The following is a 27,272-nucleotide window of genomic DNA, read 5'->3' on the forward strand; positions in this document are numbered from 1 at the left end:
TTACATAATTGCAAACACATTCACCGAACTGTAGAACTCAAAATTAATATGGGCATTGAATGTTTTGTTTAGCAGAGACGAATACGGTACCACTCAACGATTGTCAATGTCAACGTCTGAGTTGTTGATATTTATTACTGATAAAAACGGTATTCCAATTTTTTTATTTTATATATTTACAAGTATATTATTTTAGTATTTTACTGAGGAAACCGATTATAAGGAGATCGGTCGTCCGAGTTACTACCATCTCATTACCACGTGACTTCATACAAAAATTCTAAAATCGTGATTAAAAAAATGGAGAGGAGAGGGTAAGATGGTGAAAAATACTTTACGACCTATTCTCATACCTACTAAATATACAAAAAAATGCATTAAAATCAATCGAGTCATTTCAGAAGAATACGATCACACGTATGACCACATCGTGACACGAGATATTTATATATTAGATTAATTAATATTAGCATTTTATGATTCGAAATTCATTAAATGTTGATAAATTATATATTTATTTCAATTAATTAAGTGTAGAACGAAATATTTTTTGGTCTTTATGCATATACTTTCTATGAAATACATCATTAAATTGTAATGAAATGTAGAATGTATACAGACACAACAAATAAATAAAAAATACACATCGTGGTAAAACTTATACAATCCTTGTTTCACTCAAAATCTAAAATATAAGGAGTTACATATGTTATAAATAATACATTAATTTAATACGTGGTATTTATTTGATTTATTATTTTTTAATCATAATTCTTATTTTCTTATATCACTTATAATTTCAATCTTTTATTTAAAATAAAATTAAGAAGAAAGAACATCAAAGAATTTAATCTACACTTTAACAAGGTAGGAGACAAATGTAATAATCCTTTGTTATTTTATTGAAATTGTAAAATAGACTGAGAAAAATAATTTAGGACCCGTTTTTCTCAATTGTTGTTTAACGCCTTAATCCATATTATTTATTTGGTTCTCTTCATTCTTTTCATTTATTACTAAAAGCCTAAAGCTATCACACGAATTAAATAAATAGTATACAGTTTTTCTTACCACTTTGCGAAAATAATTCAACCTCAATATTTAAAATATTTTATTTGAATTATACGGAATAATTGTCATGATAATAGAACTATAGTTCAATTATTTTTTAGAATTAACCCTTCCTTTAAAAAATATAATAGTATAATTGTATAGTTGCATTTAATATATTTGGAAAATTATAGAAAATGTATTAATTATTAATTTATTGTAGCAAATAAAATAGAAAGCGCTATCTATGTTAACAGACGTTAATTGTATTTTTTCTAATTTTGCCGAAAATAAATTGGTTTTAAAATATTTAAAATTTGATTGTTTAGTTTTTTCAATTTGCAAGTTTAATTCATATTTTAAGTCAACACAACATTTTTATAAATTATGAAACTATTAAATTAATCATAAACATTTTAATTTATTTATTGTACTGTTTATTACTATTTGTCGGTTCACCCTGTGTTATTAATCCTTGTTACTTAAAAGAAAAAACAAAGTATGAATTATGTTTTGACGACACTATTGATACATTTTTCAATTCTGATAAAAGCCATGAAGCTATGTTCTATATTGTGACAATCATGAGCATGTTTTTTATTTTTTGGATATACTGTTCTAGTTATTGTTGTATGAATATGAAAATACCCTGTTTTATATAAATGTCACCCAATTTTATAAAAGTTATGTAAATATTATCAGTTGTATTAAAATTAAATTAAAAATCAATGATTATAGTGTAAAATTAATTTTAACATTTTTTTATAGTGAGTAAAGACAAAAGTTAAAAATCATTATTAACATTTCCGTAGAATTGTGACTAAAAATAAAATTCTGTTACAGTATAAAAATGTAACGTTAATTAAATTGGATCAATTTTTAAACTTTTTTTTTAATTTGTCATCAAAATTAAAAATTTAATACATTCAAACGTTTTAGATACTGAATACAGACTACCGATATAAACATAGTTTTCATATTTTTAGAAGTATAAAACATATTTTACTTTGTTATGAGATAAATCAGATATAATAAATAATAATATAATACAATACGAGTATATTAGATATAATTTATTTATAAAGACTATTATCTTATTATTATTATTTTTATTATTTATTTATTATCTTTATTCATCTTTATTTTTTTAGTTGTTTAATTTGTTACAATAAAGGGATTGCTATGTTTTTAATTTTTTTTTATTGTATCATTTTTATTTATTATAATAATTAATTCATTTATTGTTTTTTTAATTGTCTTTATTATATAGTGCGTCATTTAAAATAACATTATTAAAATGATAAAAAAAATTATGAATCACATTTTAATATTTTATAATATTACTCAACAAAAAAACTGATTACTAATAATAATAATATTACAGTCACCGAGTAAAAAATCTAAATTTAAATTTTTATTATATTAATAATAATTGGATACAATGAAGTAAAGACCGTTTTTAAATAATAATTGTACATTTCAAAGGTTTTAAGAAATTAAATAATATCGATCAAAACTACTCAATAACCTCACGAAAATAATGACTATAATTTTTTTACTGGCGTACTATAGCAGACATTATAAATAATACTCGTATAATAACCGTGTTTTTATGTTTTAAGACATAGAAGTGGAAAACTGGAAACCACGGTCTTATTGAAGATCAATTAAAGATTATCATGTTATCATAATATTATAGTCAAATAGTGTCTAACTTCACTATATAATCCTTATAAATCATAATTTTGCATGAGACGTATTATTGTTTAACACAGTCATTACAACAACATAACAAAACACGTGTAAGTCATCTATAGTTGTAATTTGAAATGTATAAGAAAAATATGAACTTTATAACATCACTTAGCTGAAAGCAATTACAATTTTTAATCACTTGAAAATATTATTTCTTAATATGTTTGACCTATTGAACTTGTTGAAGCAATTTATTTACACATTATTCATGTCATTTTGGAGTACATTTTAGGTATAATTGTTTTATACTTACCTGTAATGTATATTATAATTTTTTATGTTTGTTTTGTTTTCAGTTTACAAATTCGGTATCAACTATTTTAGCTAAAATAAATTCAAACTTCATACATAAATTAAAAATTTTAATTTTTAACGACATTTAATGTCGTCGGCTAAAAAAATAAAAAAATAAAATTTTTATAATTGAAATACATGGAAACGAAAATAACAATTTTTGTGAATAATATGTAATTTACGTAGAACTGATATACAATATCAAAAATGTATCTTATTTGGCTTCCCCATTTGGAATTGACCGACTTTGTAATAGCGTTATTAACCACGTGGTATTTCGGTAATCATTGTGCGTGTGTGTTAAGTGTGCATGTAATATTATACGTTTTTATGGAAGCAGAACAGCTCTATCGTGTCAGATTACAAAGAATTAGTGATTGTAATCGCGTATTGAAGTGATGACAGTCGACAGGATTTTATAAAAACCGCAACGTTGTCGTCGTCATCGTTGTCGCAAAAACCGAAAAATCAAATTCTATTGAACAATGCTGATACTTTGATACAGCCTCGTTTTTTGCATATTAAACTATTATTTCTACTGCAATAATTCGCTGTATTCAAATCAAAATGGACTGCTGTGTTAATTTTATCCTAAGGTCATAAATTGTTCTATAAATCTCCGATTCTAACGATATGGATTCATCAGTATAATAGGTACTCTATCCCGATTTATTAGCACACACAAGTTAGGTTATCTAACAGGTCTTTATCCTTATTTTGCTTTTCAGCATTTTTTTTTTTTTTTTTTTTTTATGTCATTACAAAACATATTCACTAAAAACTAAATATAAAAATATGTTTATTATTATGTATTTTTATGGTAATCTTTCTTCTGAATTTTACTTTTTTTTTTACGACAGCATAATAATATAATTATCTTTAATGTCACATTTTTCAGCAGTACAAGTGACAATTTTCTTTACATTCTAACCGAATATTGAACCCGCAGTAGTTATTATTAAATAAGAAGTAGATAAAGTTTAGATTAAAATGGAAATATAGTGGCAGGCAATAATTTTTCAAATTTTAATGCTCTATTATTTAGATTATGTAAATAACCACAAATCAGTTATTACAAAGAAAATAACACGTAGAAAACATGATAATATCTCAAATACGTTATACCTACAATGACGAATTTAAATATTAAAAAAAACGTATAAATGCATAAATATGAGTTGAAAACATGATTCGTATACCTACTTATAAACTTACTGCGTGCATAACCGTATTTACATAGCTACATACTTTAGTACACTGAAGTGTATTTTAACTTGTGGACGTAAATGTGTAGATATACTATTTTATGTGCACTGCTACACATAGCCCAGAGTACTGGCATGATATGATGAGTGACGTGCACATTTTTTTTAATGAATTTTAATACACTACAGACCAGTGACCTAGGTTCCTAGACCATCGATTAAATATCATTATATTAATAAACTATTATGTTTAATCTACGCTTAGACATGGTTGTCCGACGATAATCCTTCGAGTTCAGAGTATTTGTATACTCGTGTAGTATGTGTAGGTACATTAAACCACATCTAATCAAATTATATATCGTTGTAAATCGCGTTATATATTACAATTATTATTTTGATTCAAATTTTTGAGCATGTTATTCGCTTTGAACATTTTGACGCGTATTAATGTAAATACAATTAACTTTGGTATACATTATGAAAATATATATATCAAAATAATATTATATAGTATTTTAAAACATTTAAATTTATATTCGTATCATTGTAGTTATTATAATCCGTTTCGTAAATAACATTTTAAATATTTTATTAGTAGTCGTTATAAAATTGCAGACAACGAATTTTTAAGTACCACAAGAGTTAAAAATCACCAAAGAAAACATTGAGTTTTGTGAAAACTTTAAAACTTTAAGTGATAACGTTTAAACAATTAAAAGAGTCCCCCTCCTCGTAGACTAGTGAATTTTCTATTATATCTATTTTCGGCAGCACATAAAATGCATTGTTTTGTCGATAGCATTTCGGCCATGTTCGTTTTTATCGGTCGCCGTCAAAAGCTAATCTAATATAATCAAATATCTAAACTTGTTTGATAAAATAAGATGTCTGGCTGCTTGTAGTACCTAATTTTTTTATTATTAACGATATTATCATGTAATGATAGTTTGTTAGTTAACATATAGGTACGATACAATACGCACACAGCCGCTGTAACTATCGATAATCAACATCAAACGTGACTTGTGAATAGTTGTATTATTATTTTATTAAAATGTCAAAGCGTAGTACCAATTTTATGCAAAATTTTCTTAAAAAAAAAAAATGTGTTATTGAAGAAATTAAATTTTTGTATCTAAATCTTAATTTTTTTTTTGTAAAATGTTTTATATTTCATGTAAAATTATTTTAACCTAAGAATTATTCATATTTCATTTTATTTATTTTTTTGTACTGATAAACTGGGATTTAAATTATAATGTTTACCTATTAGCTTGCATATTATGTACACTGTTTTTATCAGGCCGAAATTTTATTTAAGATCCCCCCCCCCCCCCCCCCGTAAATCAGTTCTAGATCCGCGTCTGGTACGTACAGTACCCATAGTACTTAGATAGTACTCACTATCTCGGCTTTCTCGTTATTACATAACTTTATTTTTTATATTAGGTAAGTATAACTGTTCACAATGCGAACACTTATTATATCATATTATCATTTTCGTGCGATGTGTAGCGGTGCGGTGCGTATCTGCGGCCATTGCCGTCGGCGGCGATAAGCCTCCGTGTGCAACCGGCCGGGTACGTAATCGCGCTGTTATCATCGCACGTAAATGTATTCGTTATTCCACGTTTTCGAATTTGTCGGTTATGTTTCGTGTAAATTTCAAGCAAGTCATGCTCTCAGTGCCACAAAGTTCATTAATTTCGAGTGTTTTTCAATTTTGTGTGGTGGCACTGAGGCATTTTATCTTCATTTTGGTGTCCGGCGGCCAGAGTCTTCGTGGTAAATGTCTACGGCACCGTTTCTATCTCTTCTGTATGTCTTCGTGGTGTGCACATCTAATTTCATTTTTTGTCAAATCTTCGTACGTCCACAGCCATTTTCATTCAAACCACGTGTCATTTTCGTTTGTGAATCGACCGTCTGGTAACGTATCGTTCGAGGCAATCTGATATTGTCTAGCGAGTAATTCATTGTTTTTTCAGTTTACCAGCGGTCGCTTTGTGATTAACGTGGTTTTTTTCATTCATTGTGTCATTGTCCAGGGCTGTGGACCATTGCAGTATTTTCGTTGGTGACTGTGGGTGGTCGCACGTACCAGTTCTGTGATTTATTTTTTATTTATACACTGCGGTGTACCGTCGTAGGCAATTATCTAATCACAGAGTTGGTGCGGTCGCGTGGATGAAATCAGCCACGTGTGGGCCGCATATTATTTAATTGTTATATATTTTGATTGTACCACGATAAAGCCAATCTGAAATTATATTATATTTCTATTATACATTACATTTATTTATTTTATTGTTTTTACATTATTATTTAAAGTTACCATTTTTCATCTACAACTTTTGATATAGTCGTTGTGCCAACCAGGCAATCTAATGCATTATTTTTATTACTGTTACTGTTATTATTATTAAATTATACAATCCATTTAAAGCTTAATTTTATTTTTTTCTATTTCTTTTATTCACACAGCATATTATTACATTTTACATTTTTTTTTTTTATACAGCTATTAAGGCACCCTTATTTATTTTTATAAGAGCTGATAGCAGCGACAATAACTATATGAAACAATACCCTGATAGGCAATCCTCTAGTGTGCATGGTACAACAATATTATATGAATATGTATGATGGTAGGTACAATTTAGAGTGAACAAATAAATGATGTAAAAACAATTGATATATTTATAAGTATGAGTTATTATAATATATATAAAATATATATCTTAAAGATTAAAAAAATATATTAGGTAAATTTATTTGAGTAAGTTCTCTTTGGTTAAGACGGGTAAAAGATTTTCTAAATAAAATGTTTTAATTTTAGTTTCCATATTATTTTTCCAAAAATCGTCGTCTCGATTTATTTTTTCATACATCAAACCTGTAATGATTAATTTTTATTAGTATCTGTGTTTTAGGTAAATTATAAGTCAGGGATAGTATATTTTCTATTTACATATAATTTATATTTATATGGGTTGTACTCGTGTATAATATTATATATTAATTTGGGGAAATAATCATTATTGTTGTTGCCAGTGGCGTATTTACGGGGGGTGAACTGAGTGATATATTACTCCCCAGAACCTTTTTTTTTTAATTAATTTCACTTTTCTTATTCGTCTCTGATGACGATGAGAAATGAGCCCAACCAGTGGGCCGAATCATTGCCGGAGGTTCAGAGACTGCTGAACAACAGCAAGACAGAGGTTATCTCGACAACGCCTTTTGAGATGCTGCACGGGTACCGATCTAGGTTCCGGCAGAGCGTATTGAGGGAACTGTCTAAGACAGTAGACGATTGGGAGCCACCTGAAGAGTTGAGAGCTGCCATCAGAGGATAGATGGAATGGGAAAAGAAACGAAGAAAGGCTAGCTATGATGGGCACCGACACGATAAACTCAAGTTTTCGGTTGGGGAAGTAGCGGTGATGAGGATAGCCTACTGGGGAGTCTACAAAGCTCTAGAACCGGTACAGAGGGCCTTTGATGGTATATGGCGTATATGCAGTACCCTTATTTCAAAACTGTTATTAATGATGAATATTAATTCGATTAAAGGTTAATTATCACCACAAAGATGACAATTATCAATTATAACACAACTAATACACAGTTAGAGTCAACAACATGGTATATGAATACCAATCATCAATAATATTAAGTATTAAATACACCAGAACCCGGGATCCGCGAATATCGTCAACATACGTTGATGATTTATTTATACCCATCGAACACACCGGCAAATCGTCAGTTCCGGAGCATGCTGCTATCACATTACGAAGTTAGCAGTGCACAGTCCTTTCGGCTTTTAGTTAGAGGATTGTCACTCGCTCGGCTAGTAATGTTTTAGCTGTACTCTTCGGTGCGTCAATCGTCATCCGCCGTATCATCGTCGTACATTAGATATCTCGCGTCGTCTGTCGTTTTCAGTTGTATCAGTGTCTCTCGGCCATTAGGTTAGAGCGCTGATCAATTTCGGTTGATCCGTAATGGATTCTTAGTATTCCATCAGTCTGTTATCAATAGAAGTTAATAGTAGACATAGACAATAGTAGACAATATATTTATTATTAGTTTCAAGAAAATCGTGAACATAAAATAATCATGATGAATTATTATTATTATTATTATTATTATTATAGTTTAATATCCTAATGTTCATGGTTAGTTAATATATCTATTAATCATTATATCTGTGATTATTTAATTTATACTATATTATCGATAGTACGTAAACCATGTGTTCAGTGTTCACATTTGCTCTCAGTCCTTTCGTGTAATCGTGTCTCGTTTAAAATTAACAGATCGGTGAACAGAATTTTGACATTATTTTGTGATCTAACTTGTACTTATTATGAAAATAAATGTATAATATTATTAATGTTAGTATGGTTTTAAATAAAATCATGTTATATAAACGTGCACTTTACGGAAACTGGAAAAGAATGATAACAAGATCCTCCTAGAAGATATTTGTCCCCTTGGCTCCAAATTTACAGAATAGTTAAGGTTATATCACCTCCTAGAAAAAGATCCTATTTACGCCACTGGTTGTTGCCCATTAGATATTTTTCTATACCTATCCAATAATCCTTATCAGTTAAAAGTTTCCGAGTATCGCTCTTAGGTTGGGGCCACACACAGCCGGCTCTTCCTACCTTGCTTTACTAGAAATACAGGACTCGCATAGAGAGAAATCGTTTCGTTGACCAACCCACACCTTTTCCAGTCCGCAACAGTATTATGGATTTCTTCTCGGTCGACTTGAGAATTCTTGTATGGACGACACACAACGGGTGTGCTCCCTGGAATTTCATGGATAACTACCTGCATCAGAGGTGTACAACCCAAGTCTTCCAAGCACTTGGCAAAACAATCACGATATTCATTCAGCAGCTTCATCAAATGATCCATTTCCTCTACAGTCTCATGTTCATTAACATACCCAAAATCTTCTAATACTAACGGCATGCGTACAGGTGGCTCACCACTCAATTCCACCAAATTAAAATAGTCAGATTCACGATCATGGCTCGCAGCTCCCACAGTCACAGCTTCAGTACTCAGCTCTGCTTCATAAATATGAAGTTGTCCATCTGCCTTACGATAGGCCACTGTCGGTTGGTCCAGCCATGATCTTCCTACTATCACATCAAGATTCTGCACTGAATCTGGCACCATCAACATCAATATTTTCCCAGGATTCACTCTATCCACCATTAGATCAGCCTCAGCTTCACCAACCACGTTAACAGAAGGCACGGTGAAACTCCCGATACCATAAAGAGGTCGAGAAGCAGGATTAGTTGGGGTCCTACACCATACAGCAACACTTGCCTTTACAAGAGTGTGGTGATTACCAGTATCTAGAAGAATGTCGACCTTGCGATCATTAATACTGCCGGTCCGCCTGTAAGGATGACTAATCGTCTCACGGAACACAACCGCTACACTTTTCTGGTTTCTATCAGGACAGTTCGGGCAGATATGCCCTTAGACTCCACAGCCAAAACATACAGTCTTCCACTTCTGTTTCTCCGGACAGTTCCGAGACAGATGTCTAGTCTTACGGCATGCCCAACTGCTGACAGTTTGAGTTGGAGTTCTCGCGGGTCATCAGGTGGAGCAACAGCAGTTCCAACCTTTTCATTTAAATGTAATCCATCCGAAACAAATTTTCCATCCTGTGGTCGTCGGAAAGAAGCACCCTTCCCACTTGACTGCACATTCACTTTGAGATTATTTTCCATTGATTCATGTAGCGAATACATCCTCTCCAACTCAAGAGGTCGTTTAACAAATCGTCTTCGTCCAACAGCATACAGAGCCAGTTCTCGAGACTGTAGCCCTCGAAGCACGTAGTCTTTTGTCACTTCAAAGGAATGACCAAGTAACCTGCACATCCTGAGTTTTGGTTGCATATAAGAAATAATGCCTTCATCTGAACAAATAATATAAACTGTAATAAATTATAATAATACTAATGTACCTATGTACTTAATTAATAATAATATATTTATTTTATAATACGTATTATACAATATATTATATGTGATAAAAGTAAAAGAGCAAAATTAAGTTAATAATTAATTAAAAAAAATAATTCTGCTTCGTCTATAAGATTCATTCGGTTCTAAGACTCACTCTATACTGGTCCCAAAGTGAGTCTTATAAGTGGTGACCAGTGTAACGTATTGGTAACATTGGTGTTATTATTATAACATGTTTTTATGCCCAAAAATCAACATTTGTGTCATTTATAAGCTTAAAAGAATTACATTACCTTTCTGAGATTGCTATTTGTTACAAAACCATTTTATAATGAATATTATATCCACCTATTTCTTATCTCATTTTCAATTATTCTATATTTCACCGATCGTCACGTTTTAAGTTAAATATAAGACTAGTACCGAATTGGTTCCCGAGCCCCAACCCCACTTACCGAGTTGTTTCCGGTTTGAAAAAGATATTTTACTAAGTTCAGCCAAATTGGTTCCGTTTAATTATCCACATTTTTCTTCTTAATTTTACATACTCAAGACTTCTTCACATAAACATTCTCCGTTCAATTTCACGTAAGCTTTATATTTTCGTTTTGTAGATATCCACCTCTGTATGTTATCATCTGCAAGGTTCTTTTAGAATCCGAATTTGCAATCGTCAATAATCAACAACTTAGTTCCCATTCAACTATATATAAACTCCATAATAATGAACAATTATAAAAAAAATATTAATTAAAATATGATCGATGTTTATGTGAAATAAATTTATATAAATTACGATGTGTTATTCGAAACTGTAGAGTGCTCACTAACATTATTATCATACCTATTTACAGTTGCGCATTTAAGGAGGGGCGAAAGGGGCAAATGCCACGGGTAGCAAATTTTTGGGAGCGGCAAAATATTCTAACTTTTATTATTGATGTGTTTATGATTTTTTTAATTTTCACACCTTTTTCAGTATTGTTTAGTATTTTAAAAAATATTGTTGAGCATCTAATAAGAAATTAAAAAAATTATACTATACTTAGTCACCTAGGTAATAGTGAAATAGCAAAATAGGTATATTAAATTTATTATTCGATAAGATATTACATTTTCGTTCAATGTTTATAATAAAGACTCGGGTGCACAGAACGCGGTATTCACTTTAGGGCACATTTAAAAAGTTTACAAAAGGAGTAAAATTGTACCTAAAAATGTTCAATGTATTTTAGCATTTATAAAAGAGAATAATTTAGTTGAAGTATATCCTTATATTGATATTGCTCTAAGGATGCTACTATGTATGTACACCTTCAAGTAATTGTTCAACGGAAAAATCATTTTCTACATTAAAAAGGGTCAGAACTTATTTAAGATCAACAACGAGAGAAAATCGTCTTAATTATTTAACAACCCACAACATTGAAGCTGATTTAACAAAAACTATTAATTTTAATGATATTATTGAACATTTTTCTTCTCAAAAGTCAAGAAAAAAATTATAAGCTATCGATTATTTTATTATATATAATATATTTAATCTAATAAAAAATAATAAACAAATCCTTGTGCATATAATAAGAATAAATTCCGTTTTCTATATTTAATATATATATATATATATATATATTTTAAGAAAAGAATATTCACTGAAAAAAAAAATTAAGTTAGCGTTAGGATATGTATTACCAATTATTTTATAATATACAATATATACAATATATGTAATATAAAATCAATGATATTACTATAAAATTATATAATACAATAACGCAAAACAACTAATTTATAATTTGTTTCATAAAATTAATTTTTTTATTACTTAACTTTGAATTTATTTATATATATAATTTTTTTTTTTGGTAAGGGGGAAAGGCGGAAAAATTATTTTGCCCCGGGGCGCGTATGTATTAAATGCGCCACTGCCTATATAGCGATGTAAGTGCCAATATCTTGATATTATTGTACATATATTATTATATATATCTGCCAATATCAGCGATACTTTGCTAAACCTCCAACATATATTGCCATTTTATTGCGTATATACTATATAGTCTAGATACATTTATATTTTGTACTAAATATGTTTGTATAACCTACTAATTATAAAAAATTAAAAACTCAAATAGTAACTATTTGACCAGAAAACAAACGGGAACCTCAACCTAATAAAATACCTTTTTCAAACGGGAACCAATTCGAGCAAATGGGAACTAATTTGGTTGCTCCCAAATATAATACAATAAAACTCGTTTAAAACACTCTCTAAAGGGATTTCCCGTATAAAACTCTATTTTGCGTCGATCCCTAGACATTTCCCCTACTAATCAATTTAAAAAATACCTGTTACAATGCTTGTTTTTTCTCTATCTAATAGGATAACACGCTCTTTTGTTCAGAAGATAACGATAAAGTTTAGTAATTATGTGAAGATAAAAATAAAAATTTTACTCGTTTACATGTACTTATCGTATATATCGTTTTATTTTATTGTACTATCTACAATATTTTATCAAGTAAGTACGTATTTTATCGTAAGTATTATGAGATTTAAAACAATCAAGAAGAAAAAGATCCAGACAATACAATATTGACTACAATAGCTTCTGATTTGCAACACCTATTATAAATTCGATAAGTTTTATTCTCCGTAAAAAATTCCGAAGAAATATTAGGTTGTGTCAACAAAATAGAAAACTTTCTTACGCATTGTCAGAATCTTGAACAAACAAAAATAGATAATTTTTTAATATGCAATAAAATAGAAAAATAATAATAATAAATATATATATTGTATAAATGTATGTACCTATTTACTTTTAATTAAAATTCAATAGCAAAAAGTATATGTAATTATAATTTATAAATATCTTTCTAGTTAAATTGTTTAATTGTGTTCAATAATAAAAAAATAAACTCGATATTTGATTACTTAATTTTTTTTTCAATGTCTGCATAATACACTTTTTCGCTAATAAGATGGGTCCTTAAAAAGCGTCTTAAGCGAGTTTTACTGTATAACATTTTAATTTTATCTACACTAAATGTGTTTTTCTAGGAACACTTTTTTTTAAAAAATTACAATAAAAATTGCTAGACCACATGACTTGCGGTATGGGTCTTGTTTTTATCTTGGTTTTGCAGACTTAGTCTTTGTTTCGGTCTCGCAGAGTTATTGTAGTCTTGTAGTCTTGGTCTTGATCTTTTAGCAAGACCAAGACCAAAACCAATTTTTCTCATCAGTACTAAATAGAACAATTTCATAGATGAGGAGATTACTTTTAAACATTATATTTTTACGATCAACTTGAATACGTATACGAGAAAAATGTTGAAAAATGTAATTAATCGTTGGAATAGCATCACGTGTGCTGATCTATTTTGTCGTTCAATAACCAGTGTACGCTTTCTCACTTTCAGACTTATACGAAAGACCATTTTAATCTGTTAAAATAACTAATAACAAACTCTTTTAAAACGCAATAGCATTTCTCCGTCAAGAAAAACCGTGAGCGTGGCGATTACTATAATTACATTATACAAACACCACGCAATGGACGAGAGTACGTTTTCATCCACAATAGAATAATTACAATATTCACTTGAGTCCGAATGACCGAGTTTAATAAGATGCATGCAATTTATATACGTAAACGTGACTTTACCAAAAGCCAAAAGGTGTAGTATCGACCTTTTGTAGACATAATTTATAACGCTGTACAAAGCCTTTAAATGCCACCCAAAGTTGTTATGAGTGGTGACTGCTTTATCCTTAAGGATTTTGTAGGTATAAATTTAGAAATTTAGATCCATACTGTGCAGTCGAGGTAAGTTTGAATTACGTTTCTAGTCTGGCTGCAAGAGTATAGAATATTAAGCCCAGCATTCCAAATTGTTTAAAACATGGTTGTAAGATATTATTATCTTAGTCATCTAAATATTAACAATAATATTTATTTTTTATTCAAAATTGAAAGTACAATAGACATAAGAAGATATATTTAAAAAATAAATAAAAATGTTTTAATACATAACATTTGTTTTAGAGTTTAAACAATAATATTTAAGTCATCTAAGTCGTCGCAGTTTTAAACGCTTTCAAACGGTCGCTAAAAATCATGTTAAAAATAATATCGAATGCATTATTAGAGTATTAGACCATTGAGTACATAATTGTATTACCAACGAAAATAATCGCAAACGGATACCCGTCGTCAATGTCGTTAATAATTATTAGAAGTACACACACGTTTATCGTTTTTTGATTATATCTTGTTGTTTCATTCGATTTGTGACAATCACATAATTATACATATATCATATTATTAATACATGATACATTTTTATAAGCGACCATAATAAATAAATTACGCAAGCGTACACGGCAAACGAAAAAAAATTACTTCAATTTATTATTACGTATTCATTTTTATATACATATATACGTCTGTTTCGGATGTGTTTCATCTACTGCAGATGACAAACGCAATCCGAAATAACCAAACAATCGAAGGTTTATCGCACACTTGTTGTTCCTGTATGTGCAGTGTACATTGTACACATACATTTATACATCATCGACTTAGGATAGAATTAATTCCACGCTATGTTCACGATTAATAATGAATATGTACGCACGTACATATGTACGTAACTTACCCTGTCGCTGATACACTAATTAACCGATTTGCAATCCCGAGTAACATTATTAATTCATATACATATTTATACAACGATTTACACAATACATTATATTATAAGGAATTAACAAGCCAAAATTTGACATCGTGACGTTTTTAATATCTGACTAATAATAATTTCATACAACGTACATACGATTACAAACATTTATCTAAAGATCTAGGAAATTTGACGCGCCCGGGACTAATAAAAATGCAGTGCCTTTATGTGAGTGAAAATACGAGGTATGATGTTCATAACTTTTTTTATTTTTCATAAACTTAAGAGCGCCCTTATACCAACAGCGCCTGGAGCAAGCATACCCATTTGCTCACTCCCTAGATTCAGCACTGCATCTATATGCCGTTGTCGTTCGCACAAAGGGGTGCTATACTTGTCACCTAGATCAAGGTTATATTATAAGATATACTATGGGGCACATAAATGAATCGTGTAACATTATTTCTGTAAAGATACTTATAATAATTGTATAAGAATAATTAGAGATTTTTGTGTGATTCAATTAATTAATGCTTCTTGTGCAAGATTATTTTCTAAACTCATTCATGTGAAAATTAAACTTCGATCCACCATAAAATATGACCATTTGAATGACCTTATGTTTCCAAACATGAAATTGTCAATGGTTAATTACGTTAATGTTGAGAACATCATTGAAGAATAAAAAAAAATTGGTACCATTTAATCATTGTCTATTATCATGACCTTACTTATTTATAATAATTTGTATTTAATATAACATACTTAGTATGTAAAAAAATGTTTATAGTTGTAAACAAAAATTAAATTATCTTATGTGCTGTATCCGAATTTTTTTTCATTTTTCACCAAATATTAATGTTATTTTTTTTATTTCTTCTAAAAGTAATAGGCTCCACTGAACAGGTTTGTGTGGAAGTCCTTATATTAAAAATAACAGTAGATTTAATATTAAATATAATTAATTTAAAAATTGTACTCCGAGATCCTCATTCTAAACGTTGTTTTCCATTGTAAACCATTAGATATTTCAATACGGCATTAACTGGGCATTAAAGAGTTAAAAAGTTAATGTTAAGTTGGAAAAATAAGTAACTAGTTTTTAAATAACTTCTGACTTCACAAGTTATTTTTTTAAGTAACTTCTTACTTTTAAAAATTTATTTTATAGTCCCGTTAAGTTATTTTTTTGAAAAAAAACCCGTAGATTTAAAATAACATTTTATGTGAGAAAAATAATGATAATTATCTCAAATATCAAATATTATTTACAAGCTTATATTATATACATTATAGAAATGAGATTGACAACGATAACCCTAGTGGCTGAATAAATAATTCAAGAGAATCTGATGTGTGTCGTCAAAAGTTATATTTCATAATATTTTTTTCGTATTACTTCCTATGTGATGAAAGTATTACAAGAAATTAGTACTTCTAATATTATTACATATTTATAGCCTAGCTTAATCACAAAAAATTATTTATGTCCAAAATTAATTTTTTCAAAATTTAAATCTTTGAATGTATGTATAAAAAGTACGTGCAATATGTCAAATTGTACTAAATGTTTGGTAACCGCTATCTAAATACTGAATTTATGAAAAATATCATGCGTAAATTATAAAAATAATTTTGTTGCCAATTTGTCACCATTTAAAATCTTTCCACAAGATAATTTATAATTCACAATGGACCCACCAGATGTATCTCTTTCTAACATAATATTTACAATGTAAAAATAATTCATAATTAAACATAATGGCGTAACATTTTTTTTAATGGATATTAATCTTGTTTTATTCTACTTATAAATTTTCAATTAAATCAATACTTAAAATTAAATTTTTTCGATAGTGTTGCGATAACAGTTGTCTTTTACTCATGCTATGTAAGTGAGGTATATGAGTACTCGGCACCCACGTCTCTTTGCAACTCACCTTCATGTTATTTATTCTTTAAGTGTCAATATTTCTATGCATGTGAATAATAGTCGGTTTCTAGCGTATATTTAGCTTAACTTTTAAACTCGAGTATAATCATTATTTGCACTTGCTCACGGCTTTATTGTTCAATCTTGACTCCTTTTCTTATTCATTGGTCCCGACACGGCTTATATGAGATTTTAGATTTCGATCACATTTTTTTCGATTGCAACCCTTCGGCAATAACTCGAAATGGTAATTGTCTTTTATATATAGCACCAGAGCAAATCGAAAATGTCTTTATTATTGATTTCTTTTCTTCTTACTTTACTTTTAGTATTTTTATATTTATATACGGAAAATAAATATAAAATATTCACAAAATGGTAACTTTACTTTTAATACCTATTATATGTTTTCGATTAATTATTAATAATTAACATATACTAGATATGTTGTCTGATTATTCTAATTTATCATTCTATATATGTATAATATTATGTATATCATTGTTTAACTCATAAATTCTTAATTATAATGATACAATTGTTAATATTATATTTTATAATGAATAGAAGCTTTTAAGTTTTAACTAACAATTTTTGTGAAAAAAAACGTTGAACTACTATTCAATAATAGAATTCGTGATAACTAAATTAACTTTGAATTTTATACCTATGTATGAATAAAATATAAAATACCTATATGATTAAATACAGTTTAAAATGCTATTGAAGTATATGAACATTACCAACGTTGTATTTTCAAATCCAGGTGGTCTGTGAAGGGCATTTTAGATTCCCCAGATAATTAATGAGATACAATTTACAGGTACAATTTATCTAGCCTCACAAATATTTATCCATCCTTAATATAATAAACACAAATACAAATTAAAAAATAGGTCATTAAACAAATCGATATAAAATAAAAATAAAAAATAACCCCCCCCCCAATAATAAAATCCTAGTTGCGCCTATGATGTAAGTACACATTATTCTTAGTAAATAAATGTTGCAGTAAAATAATAAATAAGAACAAAAGTCACATAAAAAAAAACCTTAAGTTCACCTCAGGACGAGAATGACATAAACACGCGAAATCGAGACTTTTAAAAAAATTATGTACCTACCATATAAAGCAACAAATATACTTGGTAATCGATATAACTATCTAATATATAATATACGCGTAATACATAATACAATATATAATATACACGTTATGATGAACGTGTTTTTTAAGCCTTCGACCCAATCAATAGTAAGCTGCAAGGGTGGATCGGGAAAACATTTCATTGCGGGAGAATGGTAAAAGTAGATAGACTCACGGTCGTTGAATTACGGCCGTGTCCGCCGGGAAAACTCCCAAATCCCCGATAGGCCGCGGCCGATCCACCTCTGGTGAGCTGTGTGCACGCATGTCGAGCGTGCACCGATGGATATTAACGCAAGGGCGTATTTAGACTTACTTCTAGGGGGGACTCAAATTTTTTCTTTAATTCAAGCTCAACATTTACAAGTAAAATATTTAGTAATATTTAAATCAGGTGGATCTTTAATATTTGTGGTTTTTTTTTAATCTAATGCCGGATCCACTTAGAATCGACTTTTGTGTAGTTCTTTTTTAACACCTGTCTGTGTTTTGAAAGTAACGTTTGTGTTTTATTTGATTTTTCACTAAGTATGGACCCAACAAAATGCCCAATTCTGTATTCACAGCCACGCGTAATTTAATTTCGTTATAAAATAATCCACATTAAAAAATTTTAAAATATATACGTATCTCACATATAATCAATTTCTTAAATACAGATTCAGAAGGGACGATCGCCCTTCACCCCTCCTCTAAAATACTCCCCTGCATCAACGTTACCATTTCCCTATTGCAAATGCTTATAAGGTGTACAGCTTTGACACGAAGCTTCATCTCTCTTCGCCTATCTAACCACTAGGCACGATTGTGAATGAAAATATAAGCCGCAGTGGCCTAACAATCGCGCGTTGACTTTCGGACCGCGGAGCGGCGAATTCGAAAACCTGCACCGTCACATATTCGTTCACTCGACGATTTCACGCCCACGTCATCGACAAATTTGATGGTAACACGTTGGGGTTTACAATTTTTCTACTTAACATTGCTTAGAAAACTGATAAAAGGAATAAGACGAATATAGTGAAAATTATTGTAAGAGTGATTACAAATATTTCAATAATGTGCTAACTATAGTTTTTAATTGACCTTAGTCAATATTGAAGGAAACACTACACTACATATACAATTGTAGGGACGCCTCGGTGTAGGACCTTTCCATCCCAAGATTATAGAAATAACAAATGTGTACTTATGTAATCAATATCCAACGACGACGAGAAATGTAGACCAATTTGAATTGCTTCTGTCAACTGTAGGTAGTAATTAGGCTATAATTTAATAACAGTCTGTCAAGAATTTTTTTATGGTTTGGTTTTAATTTCGAGTAACGCTATTACAATGGAAAATGTTAAGTAAGTACCATAGTGAATAATGTAGATAAAAATATATAGTCTTATTAATCTTGTTTGTTGCATTCAGTACTTTTTCATTACAATTGAATCATAATTTTAAGTCTAACCATGCGTGTATCATAATTAAGAGTATTGTAATCACTAACTTATAACTAGAGCCCGGATTTATATGCATTTGCATGTTTGTACTAAGTGTGTACACGTCTATGGAGGTTTGAAATGTCCACGATTCATATCTCACCGAATTTAAACACCAAATTTTATATTGCATATTTTGCATATTTCGAGGGTCATTGCATATTTATTCATAAATGCATATTTAATGGGTATTTAATAAATTAACTATTTTAATTTACAGTTAATTTTGTAATCACCTCGAATAGAGCACTAATAGTCATGATAAGTATTACGTTTAAAAAATAGTATTTTAAGATTTGAATTTTTTTTAAGTTTTCTATTAGTTTTCTGACAGTAGGTAACTTCAAATGATCTAAAATATTTATTATTAGTTGTTTTTTTTTATTTGTATTCTCGTTTTTAAGTTTCCTAAAAGTTTTAGATTGATTTATATGATTTGAAATATGAAGCAGTGGTTATTATCACATTTTTTTTTTTGGTTTTAATAAAATATTTAGAATTTTATTTGGTAAAAAAGTGTGGTTTTTAAAAAAAAATCACATTTTATAAAGTGTAACATAATGCATATAATTGCATATTTACATCATATTTGACACTTTTTAAATGCATATAAATTCGGGCTCTACTTATAACTAATGATAAATTTATTCTGACTTTTTTTTTTCTAATTGACCATAGACTCACTATTCAGAAACATCAAATTAATATAATGATAATATTGACATAATAATATTAACATAACATCATAACGATATTCATATCATTCATATATCTGATAAGTTTTAGTTCCATAGATGATATAAAATAATTAAGAAAACACTTATTTTTTATTTAATAGTTAAATAAGTAATTAAGCTTTTTAGTTTTTTATGATTATGTGAATCTAAAAACACAAACTTTAGACAACTGAATATATTGTTAGGTTTTAACATTAATGATCATAAGATGTACGTATTAATATATTTATTCAGTTAAATTTGATTTTGCAAAAATTATATTAAACGACTTAAATCCTGTACAAACATCATACTGATGTAAGTTATAATTATACTTATTACATAGTAAATTCAAATAATTACTCCAAATGTAAACAATTAAATAATTGACTGTGATAGAGTAGGAATTTAAACATACCAATGGATATACGAAATAAAATTTAACAATGCAAAATCAGTAACAAAATTAGCAGTTGTAAAAATAAATAATCTTGCAAGGTCGGCAAGCGATTATTCTTTGATTACTTAATACAAAATATTTTATCAACTAATTAAAAAAATATATATATATATTGAATTGTTGTTGTAAACATATTCAAATTTTATTATTTTACTATAAATATAATTTGTATAAAAATATTATCAATTATTTTTTCCAAGATTCTTTACGATCTTAATATTCTCTTACATAATGAACAGTTTAGATTAATAGAATAATATTTTAAGAACACTTAAAAAAATTAGCACATATGAATATAAATGAATACATTTAACTTATCAGATTTAAAAATCAGATTGACAAATATATAAAATTTAGACAATAAATGAGTATACATTTCTTAGACAACATTTAATTGATCAGTTTTAATTATATTGATTAATTGAATTTAATTTTGCACGAGATTTCTTATCGTCGCTTGAATCACTAGTATCAAATCCAGAGTCTTCAAAATATGCTTTAGAGCACAACGATTGAGCACGTCGTGACACCACACAGTCTATGAGTTTACCGAAAAAGTCTGGGAATCCATCATAACCTAAATTCACCATAACATTAGATTTTAATTAATTTTCATAACAAATAGAAAAATTTACCAGGATATGCATTAATATCAATAATTGCATGCCGATTAGAATCATTTTCAACTACAATATCAACTCCATATAGAGACATGTTTAAGTAACTACCCAGAGTTTTAACAATAGAATGTAATTTTATTGGATCCACAGAAGATCTTTTGGCACTTTCAGATGGATCAAGTACACTAAGTTCACTACTTGAATCTGATTTTGACACAGAGTGACTGTCAAAAGTTATAGTATCTCGATCTTCTAATAAAACAAATTAAAGGAAATATTAAATATTGACTGCAAATTTATAAATAAATATTTTACCATTTGATGAATAAAAATTTTTTAACGATGGCCTCTCAACCATTTGATAATGATCTCCCACAACATAAAGTTTATACAAAATTGCATTATGATTAATGAACGACTGAGCAACACATGGAGGTTTACAATCAGCTACACCACGTTCATTGAAAATTACAGACATCTGTAAAAAAAATAAATATATTCATATTTTTGTGTATACTTTTTGTTTATAGTTATAAATATTTAATTTTTAATTTAATAAATTACCTGATGACAGTAAGTTGTTCCTTGTGCTACAAAGGGCTTACAAACTAAAATAACAATATTCATCATTATTCATAAGTCGTTCATAATTCATAATCGTTTTCATAAATATTAATATATTACTAGCTTACTAAATGGAAAGGTAACTCCAGCATTTTTCAGCTTTTTGATATTTTCTTTCACATCCGTTGATAGAATTTCCACAAATGTTGGTGTAAAAACATCTAATATATACAATAGGCAAACACAGTTAAAATTAAATATTAAATAATTTATCAAGTATTATAAATAAAATTACTATAAAATTGTTAATAACCTAAAATAATCTTGGACAAGATAAGACCCTTGACTGGGATACATTATGATGGTAATTGTATACATTTGAAATTATTAAGTATACAATGAACATTTGTGAATACAGTTACAATATTTAAATAAGCAAGTTAACTTTTTGTTAGACAATTTATTAAATATCAACTTTTTATTTTTGTCAATATATATCATGAATGTTAAGAGAATACCACATTTACTGGTCTGTTTCCATCTTACAAGCATGCAACATAAAAAATCTTTATTCGGTAGAATAAATTTTACCTTTAATATTAGAGTAAATCAATAACTGCCATAGAATTATATATATAAATACTGAACTTGAAAGGAAGAACATCATCTGTTTTCTCAAAGGTTTTTTTAACGATTATTTAATTTCTAAGCAAATTATGATTATGTATAATATTAATATTTAAAAAATTCATAACTCGTTTAACAATTTAAATATGGTAGAAAACTTAAAAGAAAACATAATATGTTATATATATATTATATAATGTTTTTTCTTTAAACTTTGATAATAGGTCAATTCTATCTTCTAATATTAAACTTAACAACACAAAATTAGTTCTACTAGGCACATATTTGCTATATTGTACATTTGTAAAACAAAGATAACATAAGTGATTTTAGCATCCTCAAAAGTTTTATTATACTCTAAAGTGTTTTTATATTTTATACATATATATATTCTAATATTTATTTCCAACTTTATGATATATATAAACAAACATAAAACTAACAATTGAATTACAATTTTTGAATAGTAAAATTGATTGGATAAAACAGCAATTTATTTTTTAAAAAAAATTAAATTCACATCATCTTAACATAAAAATTAAAAATATTAGTGGCAATAAGCCAAATGATTTTGGCAACATTTTATATTTTAGCTAATCAATTTGCTTATGAGACATTAGCTCAAAATATAATAATAGTAAATTGTCAATTGTATTGGTGCCAACATGAAATAAAAATAAAAATGTAGTATATTTATTAAATCAACTATATTTAGTTAATTTATTACTTATAAAATTATTCACTATTTATATTTATATTTAACCTACATTAAGTTTACTTTAATATAAATAAATGTTGATTTATTATTATTTTATTATTTATTCTTTTATTTTCTAAAAAATCAATAGAAAATTAAATAAGTCAGGAATTATACTAAAGACCTCGTTTTGTTAAAAATCACACAACAAAACTTCAGCCACATTCTATAAAAACACATGTCTAAAGGACATGTGTAAATATAATAGAAAATAATGATAATGATTTCAAAGAACTGCAGTATAATATGATGTCCCGAAAAATCTATTAGAAATTATTAGATAGCAGTAAATTAGCTTTTCTTAATAACATAACATAATAATCTAAACATTTTTATACAATACAGGATTTCAAAAACATGTCTATAACTATAACTAATAAACAAGTCATTTCTTAAATTACTGTATTCTTTATATGATTTTACAATACAATACAAGTCCCCTGCCCCAGGTCAAGGTACTATTTAGTGTGATATTGTAAATGAACCAAAATAATTTAGACAACTTAAAATACCTAGTTACAATAATAATTGTATATTGGTGTACCAATATTGTTCAAGCTGGTGTTCAACACGACATTATATGTTTTGTAGCGATCAAGCAAGGTACGTACACTATCTAATGGATCAATAATTATTACTTTTGGATGATCTTTTATATACTGTTCAATTCTATCAATGATTTGAATTGCCTGAAAATAAAATAAAGAATTTAATAAAATACAAAAAACATATTACTGATGCAAACACACCTGTTTATCATTTCTTGCAATTATTTCAGTAAGTTTATGCAAAATGACTGCAAATGGTCCTTGATCTTCTAATGGCTTATCCAAATCCAACTTTGAAATAAAATATCATATTATAACAATACCATACTTTTTTTATAAATTAATTTTAACAAATATCAGTAATTTAATATTTTAAAACAAATGTTGTAATAATGTTACAACTAATTACAAATATTGGAACTCGTATAAAATGTGGACTAGCCTATTCAAAAGAAAAATACCTTTAATTAAAAACATTTGATTCTACTAAATTTTTGAATTGATTAACTTGATCTACAAAAAATATATATAACCCTAACCTAACCCTTTAAAGGTTTTTTTTTCAAACCGGGGATTAATTTTTAACAGATTTTCTTATCACAACAAAAATTAAAGTGCCATAATTAATACTAAGATCATTAAACCATTACTAAAATTTAAATGTACTTATAAATATATGCTTTCTACTCATAATTATAAATTGTTGGCCTGGATACAATTTCATTTAAATAAAAAAATTGAAGTTGTAGCATTATCATGTTATGTGACTATGAAATAATTCAGTTCTAAAATAGTATTACTTATCTTCTACAACTAAAATCTTAATAACTTATAGGTCATAGTATGCAACACTCGTAGACAAATTGTATTCACCACTACATTGCATTATTTGTATTGAGAGAAGACATATCAAATTATTATAAACAAATCTAGGTTGCTAACCTAACAAATCAAAATATTTATAATTTAATAATATAACTATAAAATAATTATAATAACTTGTACACAATATAGTTATAGAAATATATTTCCTAAAAATATATGAGCATTTTAATACAAACCTAAACCTCCAATTAAGGGAAATACTTAGAAATCATAGAAAAATTGGAAATACAAAAACTAAAAGTTAAAAAATTAGTAACTTCTTACTTTCACTAATTCATATCCATGTTGCCTGCAAATAAAAATATATTTTCTATTAGTAATCTAAACTATTACATATAAGATTAATAAATTTGTAACATTATAAATAATTATAGTCAAATTTAAATTTAATGCTCATACAATTTTAAATAATATTTGTACATCTATTTGACTAAGTGACTAATTATTTTAATTAAAAATACCGGTATTTATTTATTTATTGAGATAAAAAATATACTATTTTATTCATTATAACAAATTATAAAAATTTTTATTTTAATAATAATTAGTTATAATTAGTTAAAATCAAAACAAAACTAAATTCACTCTTTAACTATTTAAATACATAAAACTATTTATTTTATATCATCTAAAAATAAAATATTATTTACTTAAGCATATTTTTAATCATCTATAATTTGTAAAGTTTTATTATAAATGTAAATGAAATGATTCATAAAAAAATATATTTTAACATGAATTTTAAATATTAAGTTCTTATTCAATTCGTTATAGAATTAATTATTGAATACAATAATACAATATGTACTAACAAAATTTGGTATTTAAAACATTAAAATATTAATAAATAACAGAGGAAAATACTAGAAAAATATTTTTTTGGCTTGTACTCAAAACTTTTGTTTAAATATATCAATAAATTTGCCATAAAATCATTTTATGCACAGAAATTGGCTAAAAAAAAATTAGTTATTAGTTGAAATTTTGTCACATTTATAAATTTATATTAAAATGTACACTAGAAAAAAAACGAATAAAAAAAAAATAGGACATGCAATATATAAGGGAAATACAAAAGTAACATTTAAAATAAAGAAGATCACTCAAGAACGTAATATCAAACTGTTACAGTTAGGTACTGCACTACTGTTGCATATTGAATAAGGCAATTAAGACATTTGTTATCATCTCATTATCATATGTTTACTTTTAAATGTGTAAAAAACGCTACAGTTTAATGCAATATATGGCAGTGACCGTATCAAACCGGATTCTATAGTGATCGGAGTGAATGAAAAAAACCCTATACACCAATCAACAAATGTAACCAAATGCCAAATAAGTTCAACAACAGCAATGATCTCTCACCTGCACACTTTGCCAAACTCTATCCAATTGAGTTTCTGGCTTTTGCGGTCAGACATCCAGTAGCCAATGACCATGGACGACGAGTGGTTGTCGCTGTCAGTCATCTCAATGACAATACCTCCTCAGCCACACTAGTGTCGTCGTCGGTCAGCAACAGATCCACTGGTCACGTGCGCTCAATTCACATGTCCATGGACAAATGCAGCGGTGACACACGCCAGTCATACGTACGTCATTTCGGACCGATCGTCTGTTACAGTACGTAAGTCGTATTATTTTGTTTTAATAAAAAAATACGCGTTCGGAAATGATGAAGTTCGCGTTCCAAGGCCGTTTAACGCACATTGCCGTATGCGAGTCCGTCGTTACCTGATATGCACCCGTTTGCTTTTAGCACCACGAACGTCGACCGGCGGCGGTAGTAGTTTCACTTTTTTCTCCTCGATCTTATCAGTTATCACGATCGCGTACAGACTTTGTGTACATGTGTGTGTCAATGTGGTTTGTGTGCAAGCGCACACGTGCGTGCGTGCGGTATAGTGTACTGGATAAAAATTCGTGTGTTCGATATTACAATATTGTGCAGTTTAACGATCTATATCAGGAGTTTCAATGGGTGGAATTGGGGGGGGGTGTAAGGGGTTTCAACCTCCCAGATTTTTTTTTTTATGATATTTATTTATTATTTATTTATATTTACATATTGTAGTAAAATTATATTTTCATTTTACCTACTATAATAAGGTATATATTAAGAATTAAGTAACAAAATCATTTTCATTAAATACAGGGCATAATAATAATACAATTTTAAATGTAATACTCGTATTATTATATAGGACCTCGTATTAAGATATACTAAGAATATTATAAATTGACTCTTAAACACCTCCCCCCTAGAAAAATATTGTATCTACACCACTGATCAATATGCAAGGCCGCCAGTGCCACATTTAGACATTTTGCGCTCCTGCGCAAAAAAAAATTGGCGCCCCTCTAAGGGGCCTACCCACGGAAAATATAGATGGATAGATGAACCTCATGAACCTTTTAGATAGGTATTCTAAAATCAATGCTATTTTTGTGTATTAGGCACGCTACTGCACGCCGCACATGATAACATAATACGCCATATTATTATAAATAATTTATG

At 28.2% G+C, this 27,272-nt stretch overlaps 1 protein-coding gene across 1 annotated transcript; it reads right to left on the reverse strand.

Annotated features, from left to right (window-relative positions):
• Positions 1-21,040: 21,040 nt before the first annotated feature.
• LOC112687246 (inositol-tetrakisphosphate 1-kinase-like) lies at positions 21,041-26,675 on the reverse strand. The gene is made up of 10 exons (XM_025559845.1): positions 26,489-26,675; positions 26,120-26,369; positions 25,016-25,040; positions 24,068-24,157; positions 23,863-24,007; positions 22,063-22,155; positions 21,935-21,978; positions 21,686-21,848; positions 21,386-21,622; positions 21,041-21,327 (listed from the first exon to the last, which is right to left on the reverse strand). The coding sequence occupies exons 2-10, from the start codon at positions 26,221-26,223 to the stop codon at positions 21,155-21,157; spliced, it is 1,074 nt and encodes a 357-aa protein (XP_025415630.1). The 5' UTR covers positions 26,224-26,369; positions 26,489-26,675; the 3' UTR covers positions 21,041-21,154.
• Positions 26,676-27,272: the final 597 nt, after the last annotated feature.

The sequence above is a fragment of the Sipha flava genome, unplaced genomic scaffold (assembly GCF_003268045.1).
Source record: "Sipha flava isolate LNK unplaced genomic scaffold, YSA_version1 338_pilon_pilon, whole genome shotgun sequence".
Classification (NCBI taxonomy): Eukaryota; Metazoa; Arthropoda; class Insecta; order Hemiptera; family Aphididae; genus Sipha; species Sipha flava.